Source organism: Lipophrys pholis (genome assembly GCF_963383615.2).
Source record: "Lipophrys pholis genome assembly, chromosome: 8".
Lineage (NCBI taxonomy): Eukaryota > Metazoa > Chordata > Actinopteri > Blenniiformes > Blenniidae > Lipophrys > Lipophrys pholis.
The window spans coordinates 17908991-17920223 of NC_137630.1; the positions used below are offsets into that span (position 1 = coordinate 17908991).

At 44.5% G+C, this 11233-nt stretch overlaps 1 protein-coding gene across 1 annotated transcript in view; it reads right to left on the reverse strand.

Annotated features, from left to right (window-relative positions):
- LOC308113145 (IQ motif and SEC7 domain-containing protein 2-like) overlaps positions 1-10665 on the reverse strand; it is a gene marked incomplete at both ends in the record, with an annotated part of 50392 nt that extends 39727 nt beyond the window's left edge. The window contains one exon of the mRNA XM_080469159.1: positions 9992-10665. Within this exon, the coding sequence (XP_080325285.1) occupies positions 9992-10665 (674 nt within the window). The remainder of the gene's footprint in view (positions 1-9991) is intronic.
- Between the last annotated feature and the right edge of the window lie 568 nt (positions 10666-11233).

Sequence of the window (11233 nt, forward strand, 5' to 3'; positions counted from 1 at the left end):
ACGTTCAGTGGGGTAGGGCCTGGTCAGTACCTGGATGGGAGACAGTGAGGAACACCAGGAAGCCTGGGTGAATGCGGTGTGTGTGAGTGTGTGAGTGAGTAGTTGGTGGTGATCGGAGGGGTCGATGGTGCAGTTTGGCCACTTCGCTTCCTTCAGTCTACCCTGTGGCTACATACACCACTTACATCCATCCAGTATGAAGAGAATGAATAATGCAATGTAAAGCGTCTGTGAGTGTCCAGAAAAACAATATAGAAAACCTATGCATTATTATTATTTGATCAGTGATTGTAAACCTGATAGTGGCTAGTTCCTCAATAGTAGTAAACCTTTCAGTGACTGGTTGGTCAGTTGATATTAATCTATTAGTGACCAGCTGGTCAGTGGTAGTTAATCTATTAGTGACTGATTATTCAGTGGTATTTAACCTGACTGGTTGTACCAGTTGTAACTAAACTGTTTAAGACTGGTTGGTTAGTGATACATGTGCGTGCTTCTCAGAGTTATTGGACTAAAACTAACCTCACTGGTTTAAATCAGTAAAGGACTTAATTTACTAAATCCTTCATAAAGTGCTCAATTGCATGCTTCTGCAAATATATTGGTTTCTGTGTGTATTTTGCAGGTGATCAAATTTTAGATTAGGGTTCCGTATTCTTTAGCTATGTTTATATGATATCATGGAGATGAAAATGTTTGTGGAGGAAGTTATAAAGATTAGCTTTATGGTAAGTAAATGAAAAACGCAATATGAATGATAATTTGTCATAAAGTCAAAGTTGCAGTAAATGAAGCAACAAATGAAATTTAGAAAAGATTGAATGACCAAAAGACATTTTCAGATGTTGTGAGTCACATTGCGAGTTATAAATGATTCTATAAGCCTAAATACCTCTGAGTATTTTACGCTATCTGGGACACGTGCCTCATGAGGGTAAACATACTAAATTGATAATGCGAGTTACTTTGTGCATCTGGAAGACTCAATCCTTACCTTAGTATTAAATCAGCTAACGTGTACAGACGCGATATCAAATTTGTGCCCATTTTTATATGTGCAAACCTTTAGTAGATCAGACCCTAGAGTGTTGTTTATTGTTTAACAGGGATCTTTTTCTGCAGTGTGATAATCAGTGGTGGTGTGGTGGTGTGGTGAGTCAAAATAAAAATAATTTATTTTCCAGAATAATAAGAATTTTAAAAAAAAATTGTGTGACCAGATGTTTGGCTTTAGAGGAACATGGAGCATGAGGAGGAGAGGGGTGAGAAGGGGGAGGACAGAGGCAAAGAACCGACAGTGTTGTAGGCAGGTGGAGAGGGCTGCTTGACTTTCAGTGGTTTTGTGTGAGATGGGGGGAGGGGTTACAGGTGATTGTACCACTGTGGGGGGGAGAAGGGAGGAGGATGGGGAGGGAGGGGAGGGGAGGGGAGGGGAGGGGAGGGGAGGGGTGGCCAGTAAAAAGCATTCAGAGCAGTTCAGACTTTCAAACTACAATTGTGGAGAAACGTATTTTGAGGATTTGTTTCTGCTCAACTAATTTGAAAAAGAGGCCTCAGAAACACAAGGAGAGCCGTAAGCCTCTCTTCTCTAAAAAAAATTTCTGGAATCCAGTGTCTGCTTCACAGTGAAGAGACGTCAAGCTCTGAATTCTGCTCGCCACTTCTTGCTGCACCCACAGGTGGTTGGGGGAGAATTATGGGGGGAGGCTGGGTGAGAGTGGGTGAGGAAGGGGACTCCGGCCCTTACCTTGCCTGCTCGTGGTGCTTGGCGGGGGGCAGGGCGCAGGGAGGCTTGGGCAGGCGGAGGCGCGCGGGACAGCAGTACTGATGGTAGGTGGCGTGGCTGTTAGGAGGTAGGCTGGAGGAGTAGAGAGAGGAGGAGGAGGAGGAGGTGGAGGAAGGAGTGGTGATGCTGGTAGGGTTGTTGGAGGAGCGACAGGTGGTGGTAGTGGTACAGGTGGAGGAGGAGTAAGACCTGACAGAGGGAAAGTGAGAGAGAGAAGAGAGAGAGAGAGAGAGAGAGAGAGAGAGAGAGAGAGAGAGAGAGAGAGAGGGAGCGAGAGCGAGAGTGAGAGGGAGTGAGAGTGAAGAGCAAAGATAGAGAGGTGGGAGAGAAAAGAGAGAAAAATAAAGTCAAGAGAGGAACAGAGAAAGAACGACAACAACAACAACAACAGACACGCACACAGACACAAACAGCGTTAGCACAGTTAGAGCATCAGCTTAGCATGTTAGCTTAGCACACAGGTTAACAGCAAGCATTAGCTTAGCACACAGCAGCAGAGAATCGGCGCACACTCAGCTAACAGGTTGCTAACTAGAATACACATATTGCATCACTTCCAATAAATACACCCGCCCAACACACAAACACACAAACCACGTTGCTCTCGATCCGTCACTGTATGTGAGTGAGTGGGTGAATGTGACGGGTCATGTAAAACAGCAAAAAAGCTCTATATAAGTGAATTCCATTTTACATTTACACACAACAATTCAAGCTGTTTCGGATGTGTATGAACCTGCTTCTGGTTCACTCAGGTCCATGCATAATTACAAAACAACAGCAATATTGGTGGTGGAGGACAAGAGGGTGGAAGACGGGGAGGCCTTCATCACGGATAATAAGCTCATCTCTTTCAACCTTTGACTCTTTGCGCCGGTTCAAATTGACGCTGCTGCGAAGACTTTGCATATTTGTCATCATGTGTGTTTGTTTTCTAGTGCAAATGTCTTAATTTAACTTGTAGCTTGAAACCTTGAAGTGATCCAAATCTCTTGTTTCAACAGTATTTTCAATTGCAAACCATGTAGACAGTGACTAGTGTAAACGGTTAGTGTGTCTTATCATGTAAGCAGACAGTCTCAGCAGTTGGTAAAAGGTGGTTGGAAAGTCAGAGCAGGACAGGCGCACAGTACAGAGGCAGAGAGGAGGAAGATAAACACGCAAAAGGTTTACTGTGTAGGCAAGGAGAGATGAGGTGACTGTTGTTACTTCACTTCTGAAGTTTAGAAACTGCAGTACCATTGAGATGAAAATCTGTGTGACCTACAGAGATGCTTGTGACAGGAAGCTAAATCACCTTAAGCTTGGGGGAAAAAAAAGAAGAAACAAAAATATTCCTCAGGTCTGTGAAACCTGCAGATACACCATGCTTTCGCTGATTCTAGAGACAATGTGACTGAGTGACTCCGAGAGTGCAGTGGTGACTGTGGGGCTTTGAGCTGAATAAAAACACAAAACCTCTGTTGGTGTCAATTGGGTCTGCCCTGCAGGAGTGCTGTCCTCCTCATTGTTTCCTGCAGGTGGCGATCTAAAGAGTGAAACCTCATTTTGTTCAGCTGAACTCTGTCCACGCTCTCAGTATGTGTGCAACTTATTCTATTGAAGTTTGGACAAAGCAGTTTTCTGATGCTCCTCTCTTATTTGTAAACTAAATTAAGCTAAAAGTTAAAAGTTAAAAGGTTACATAGGGTCTGGTCTACTGGAGGTTTGTGAGTATTAAAAAGGCACAAACACGATACTGCACACACTTTCCTTAAGGAATACTCTCTTCACATGGGAGACCATTTGAACAAACTGTTCAAATGTTACATTAAATTAATGTTACACAGTTACAGTGTAGTTACAGGTGCTTTGTTACTCTCTAGATTTCTGACGACAACTTGAGACCACCACTTTGGCTTTTTGTTTCTACCTTACTGATAATATTATTGATAAAGAACTCTCTCAAACAGAACGAAGCACTTCAGATAATATGTAGTAAAATTATTTCCCTAGCTTCACAACTGCTACATCTGGGAATACAGAGAGAAGATACTCCTTACAGGTGAACTCAGCAGTAATTAGGTTTAGTTTCCAAAAACAGAAAGTGTTTATTTGTAGGACAACATGCAGAGAAGACACTGCAGTGTGCAAATTCTGCAGTGCACAGCTCACAAAAACAGCTGGGACGACTTCAAGCGTTTACCGTCACGTCAAGGGGAAATACAGAGAGGACTTTCCAGAGTTCAATAACCCCAGAGAAGCAAATGTAAGCTCTTCTCAATCTACAGTCGTTTAACAAACATATATCTGCTAACTTTCAGAGTACAGATGAAAATCAACCTACGTAATAGCACCTTGCTTCAGCAAGCTGACATGAACAAGGTGTTGAGTGGGATAGTGTAGAATGAATAGGCTAAACGCCTCTCTCACAGACACGCAAGCATGCACACACTTTAGTAAAACACGTTAACAAGAGACTTTTGGTGAAACTGAAGGAAAAAAATCACCAGTGTCCTTAACGAATGATATGTGTTCTGATCTCTAAGTGTAAATGCTCACGTGTGCAACAAGGCAAAGGACTTTAGATGTTTCCAGCAAACAGAGTAAAGAGCTAATTCCCACCGTCTTTGAGGAGATCACAGATGAATATGGCATCCAAGAGAAGATATGTTCTCACTGACAACGCTGCCAACCTGAAAGCGTGTTTTTAAAGTTCACATGCCGAACCAGATGACATTGAGATTGAACAGGAAAATGTAGATGATGAGCCCCTCTGGGAAGACACAGAGGTCCCCTGGCCATCAGTAGTTAGGTAATTCATGCTTCTCAACTCTGTTACGCCGCAGCTCACAGTTCAAAAACAAGTATAGGACTACATTTCAGTTCAAGACGGGCCCTCACAGTTCTGGACCATAAAGCTCTGAGTGAAATGTGCAGCAAGAAATACAAAGAACTGGTATTCAGGGTGAACCATAGAGGGATAGAAATCAGTTACCATTAGAATGCTGATTTTTGGACTTGCTCCAAATCATGTGAATAATGAAGGCTGCTCATCTCTGATGAGAAGATTCAACAGACTCTGTTACATAACAGAAGGCACCTAAGAGAGTAGCAATGAAGAAGCTTGTAGCCACAATCTGGAGTTGTAAGCTTGAACTGCAGTTTACATTAAGATCTGGGCAGCTGTGGATGATACTAATAAAAATCAGACAACACTCATGAAGTTCAGAAATGATCTGAAGAAAACACTGACAGGTACATACAGACACATCTAACAACGAGAGACAGTCCGTGTTCTGCTCATCTGTGAATATTAAGAAAATGTCTTCATGATGCACCGTGTAATTTTCCAGCGAGTCCCGCAATTGGCAATTGTCACTAACAGAATAATCTTTTTGAAATATTCCAGTCTGGTTTCACTCTGCTCCTAGCACGGAGAGAGCACTAGCTAGGCTTACAGTTGAGCTGCTGATGGTAGGTGACTGGTGCTGGCTGACCCTCCATCCTCATTCTTCTAGATCTGTCAGCAACTTTTGCCACTATTGATTGTGAAATCCTCCCCTATAGGCTCCATCACACTATCAGACATCGCTGGCAATGCCCTAAACAGTAGTTCCTCACTGACAAAATAGAATGTTACCATCAGAAGTTGAAAATTTGATGTGGAGTTCCTCAAGGGTTGGCTCTGGGTTCCATCCTGTTGAACCTCTGCATGCTGCCTTTTGAAAACATCATCAGCTAACAGGTTTCCTAACATGGTTACACTAACGACACACTGTAGATTAAAACGGACTCCGCCGCCTCTATGGCTTGTGGATCAGAATCAGGATCACCACCAAATCCTCCACCTGTCTGGAGGAGACTGATGGGGTGATGAAGGACAGCTTCCTTCACTTCAACATCTTGTATCTGCTTTCCTTATTGGTAACCCACAACAAACCTGCTGATCTTCCATCCCTGGCATCGTTTTCTCTGGTGAGGCCGTTCCCCACACTAGTAAAGGCAAGAACCTCTTAAATTTGACCCTCATCTAAAGTATGATACACATTTCAGACACTTTTGCAAAACTTCTTCCGCCATCTGAGAAGTAATGGTGAACTCCATCCATGGTCTTAGGCAGCGAGCCGTCCAGCCGTCATTTGGACGGTCAATTTTTGGAAAAGACTGCCAAAAACATGCCTAAAATATGTTGCTCAAAGTCGTCAAAATATGTGTATAATGGCCAACACTACTTGTCAGCATCTAATTTTGCCTAAATTCATCTTTTTTCGCCAAAATATAGTGAATTAGCGACTCGAGTACACAACTCGCAACAGACTTCCGGTTTGTATTATAGCCAGTGATGAGCAACGTGATTGGTCAAATGATACCATGTGATAAAAATGTTTTGAAAGGCGGCCTCTGATCGGTTTGTAATTCTCTGACTCATCCTGATGTGTTCAAATGCTGGGGCAGAGGAAAGGAATTTGGATGAATTTTCTTTCCTAAATTTTGAGGAATAATATCTGCAGAATCCACACGCTACTAATTCTATGGACCTATGATCAATCAAATTTCTCATTTCCAAAATGTTGACACATGTTTGAATAACTGCACATCTTTCATGCTTTTCATTGAAGATAAAATATCACACACACACACACACACACACACACACACACACACACACACACACACACACACACACACACACACACACACAATGGTCACCGATCCCAAAAAATTGGATGGACACCCAAAACACCAATTTCTGCCAAAAACCATGACTCCATCCAACATTTTGATTACTGATTATTCTATGGTAATGCAGAAATGCTGTGTTGGGTAAGCTGCTTGTATATGTCTCCTCCAAACTGGACTGCTTTAATGCACTACTCATTGGGCTCAATAGTAAGAGCCTCCAATAATGGCAACACTTTTAAAACAGTGCTGTCAGTAAGGATTGACTCCACTATGACACCCTATGAATCTGAGTTGACTGAACAACATAGATTGAGAAGATGGATGGATGAATAAATGGTTTACAAAAGAATTTTCTGTGAGATTTAGGACACAGCCATATTTCTGTCTCTTCTAATAAACCACAAGGTCGCTGTCGGACTATTCTGATACTTGAAACTCAGCCTTTTTTTTGTGTCAAAGTTCCTGTGGAAACAGCGTTGATCATTCACTGTTGTTACAGCTCAAACTAGTAAAGGGTATATACACACACATACACACATACACACACGCACGCACGCACGCACATATATCAACTGCCTGAAGGAGGCGCTGACACAGCTTTTCACGGCTTGCAGGGTGTTGTGCAGTAGCCTACATATGGTGCACTGTTCCTGCTCGCACATGCAGAAGTGCAGTGTCCTGCTGCAGTGACCTAGTTTCCCCTCATTTCAGTCTGGTGCTGCAGAACAAAAATGAGAGAGGATCATGTGAGGTGTGAAGCTTAGATAAATACAGAGTGGAAAGTAGGTCTCCTGCAAAATCCTCCTCCTCACCTTCACAGTTTTGAAGCAGATAGTTTCACCACACGTTCAGAGCTGAAAGCAAATGGCATGTGGTTCTCAGATTACTGCCCTCTGGAGGTTCCATGAGTGTCTACAAGTAGAATGGAAGGCAGAGCTTTCTGATGTCAAGCTTACCTCATGTGGAGCTCCGAGTTTGAGTTCAGGGGACTAACACAACAGATCGGGCTTCAAACCTTAAAATTCAACAAGGCTTGGAGAAAAAAATCTTTTTAGTGTTGCTACAGTCAGTTTAGACAATTGGGAGAGGTCTAAACATAGAGTGGCTTCATTAAAGCAATAAGCTTCTGTCCTTCTCTTTCTTAGTCTGTGTTCTCCTTTCCTTTGTGTCCCCCCTCCTGTCTGTGCTATTTCGTTCCTGTAGTCTGTGCTCTTTCTTCTGTATTCTGTGCTCTCTCTGAGTCTGCTGCGCAGCTGTTGGACTGATGGAGGTTTATCATGATATTCAGACTGTGATGTGATTGGTGCTTTATAAATAAAACTGACTTGAATAGAAAATCCCTGCACATTCTCAGGGTACCCAGCAGTTGCCATGACAACAGAGTTTTTATCCTCCCTCAGCCTCACGAGCAGCAGAGATGAGCTGCATGTCGCAATTCCATGTTGTCAGGTTGTCATGTTTCATTTTACACACACACACGCATGCATCACGCATACAAAAAAGAGAAATATTCTGGTTCTGTCTCTAAACTCTAATTTGTGTGTGTGTGTGTGTGTGTGTGTGTGTGTGTGTGTGTGTGTGTGTGTGTGTGTGTGTGTGTGTGTGTGTGTGTGTGTGTGTGTGTGTGTGTGTGTGTGTGTGTGTGTGTGTGTGTGTGTGTGTGATCGCCATGGTTACTGAGATAATACATCAAGACTAATCTTTTTAATGACACAAGAAGGTAAAAAAAGAGAAAGATCTGAGGAGGTGTCACAGTAGGTTGCATCTGCTTCGTAGGGCTCTTTCTTCTCATCTCTCTCACTCCTCAGGACTTGACTACTCCCCACCCAACTCCTAAACACCAGGCAAATTCGGTCCTGACCCCTACAGACCTAACACCTCAAGACCAAAACCATCCAGACCTGAATCATCCCGACCTGTCTCTTTTAGATCCTTACTCATATAGACCCTACTCCTACGGACACAAATCCTCTAGACCTAACTCCTTCGGACCCAACTCCTACAGATCGGATTTCAAAAGACCCAATGCTTACAAAATCAACTCCTACAGACCTGACTCCTCCGGACTCGACTCCTAAAGACTCAACTCCACTAATATAGACAGGATCTTTCTGGAAACAACTTCAACAGGTCTGAACCCTGTCTCTGTGCCTCAGCTTAGCATCAACAATAATTATTTTGACCCACAGTTGTTTTAGCAATCGGTAAGGAACAGAGACCTTGCTCTGGTGTGCGTCTGGGCTCCATGCTGTCGTGCCATCATCTGCCCCAGTGCAGCATGAGATTTATTGGCTCAGAGTGCACTGAGGAGGCAGCGAGCAGCTGATTTTACAGCCAATGAGCAATGTTTCAGCTGATGTCACACTTCATCGATATTTTGAGTCCATTGTCAGAGCTGCCAGAATTGTTCCTGAACACAAAAGGCTCAGGCTTCAGGCTCTTGGTCGCTTCGATGACCCAAGTGTGAGTGACACTTGGACTTGTGTGATCTGCTTTTGGTTTCAGAGGTTTCAGGACAAAGCATCTGTGAGTCATCGCTGTGTGTCCCAGCCGTCATCTCTGCAGCTCTGTTGGGAGCAGCTCCTCTCTGTGAGCAGTCTTTCAAACAGGTTTCAAACAGTTGCATAGCAACAGTGATGGACTGCCACAGAGGGACGGCCCGGTAGAGGCCCGGGACGAACACAGCTCTGCACCCTGTAGATTGGCAGGCCCCTGAGTACAAAGACAACACCAGTGAGGATCTACACATCCTGATGGGATGATCCTCAGATACAGTTGCCAGGCAACAAACTTTATTGCTGCTAGCAAACTCAGTTCTGACTAAAAATGTTTGCAATGCTGCAAAATTACAAATAACAATGGAGAAGCTGTTCAGCTATTGATCTTGTGGTTACCATGGTAATTAGTACGGAAACCAACTTTCCTTGTATCAAAAGTGTTACTTCAATTGGAAGTCAAAAATCCTTGTTATGTAACACAATGCAGTCTTGGCTTTACCTATGAGCAGATGCTATAGTGGCTCTGGAGGCCCTTCTGCATTTCACTTGTTCCCAGTTCAACCTTCCACTCTGCGGCCACCAATCACACAGTTTGAGTTGCTGTCTGTCATCATGAACCATGTCCAGAAACACAAACCTCTAAACACATGTGGTGGCGTGTTTGTGTAAATGAAGAATCAAACAAAAGCACCCATCAAAGTTTTCTACACATTCACAGTGTGAGAAAACTACAAAGAGGAAAGAGAGAAAAGTCTCAAAGTCTGAGTGGAACACAAGGTTTGACAAATCAGACCATGTTCAGACACGACAGCCTGAGTCAGGAAATTTAGGGCCAGAAATTCACAATAATGCTACATAGTGGTCTCGTAAGACTCAAACTATTTTTAGCATTCACTTTGGAAATAACCAAATCTAGTGTATGAAAAGCAAGAGAGTTGTTTTTGCAGTGGACTCTGAATGACTGCAACACAGCAAATAAGTAGCCTAGGTTTGTCTCGACCTTGTGCTGCCTCAAGCTTTGTAGGAAAAATGCAGAACTTACGGTTTGTGGTGGTGGAGGGTGTGGGCGTGATGGTTGTTGGCAGCATTGGCTTTGTGAAGTCGCTCTAGCCTTTCCTTCTCTTTCTCCACAAAGTTGGTGTTGGTGCCTGTGCTGGTGGAGGGCACTCGAGTTAGCCGGCTGTGGGCCCGTGGCTGGTCCCTGGGTGGGATTGGAGGTGGGGGTGGGGGGTCAGGTGTAGCTGGCGAAACCGAAGCTGGGATGTGGGTGGGGACAGAGATGGAGGTTGGAATTGGACCGGGAGTGCCAACAGTGCTGTTGTAGTAGTGGTGCTGCTGGTGGTGCTGCTGGTGGAGGGAGATGGAGGTGGGAGGCTGGGGCGTTGCTTGGTGGAGGATATTGTGGTGGTAATGATTCTTCAAAGAAGCCGATGCTGATGTTGTGTGAGTGGGTGGAGGTGGTGGAGGAGGAGGGGGCAGAGGAGGCTCAGGTGGAGGAGCAGGGGGAGGAGGCGCAACGGGCTGCCGGTCCAGGCGCAGATCCTTGTTCTCTTGGCTGAGCCGGTCTAACTGAACTTCTAGCTCCTCGATTCTGCGCCGCTGTGTTTCCAGAAGCTTCTGCTGGCTCTCGATGATGTTGTTGAGTTCAAGAAGATACTCCACAGCCCGGTTAGGGCTTTCTGGACTACCCTGACCTGGGCCTTGATTAGCATCCATGGCTATACTTGCTGTGGTCAGCACTTAAGCCTGAAAATTTAACAGCCTACAGCTGTCAGCTAGGTTTGATGTTAATGCTGACCTTGTACACTGGTTGATGTGTCGAGTCACAGCTGGTGTGGTGCACACGATAAACCACCGTGTTGGACACACGAGCAGGTTAAGAAGCTCTGTAAAAGTAGTCACACCGAGAAGAAGCAAATCTGTCTGCAAGCTAAAAACTATACCCTGTAGCCTCAAGATATACACCTTCCAATGAGGAGCACCCTTCACCCCCCCCCCCTACGCCACCACCAGAGGTGAGTGTGGGGGGGGGGGGGACTTGTCCTTCTTTGAGATCTGATTTAGAGATCAGGATGGACCATGGAGCAGAGTACTCTGGTCACAGAGTTTCATCGAGCTGTGGTTCATCCCCTGGTTTGGTCAGCTGTTGGGTTTCAGACCCATGGAAACAAAGAGGAAACTGTCCCTGACAGTCTGAGCAGTAAGTCGGCGGTCCAATCTGCCAGTGACTTAGACAAACCTCCGCTCTCCATGCAGCAGGTCAGGCACCTTGACTGCTTTCTGC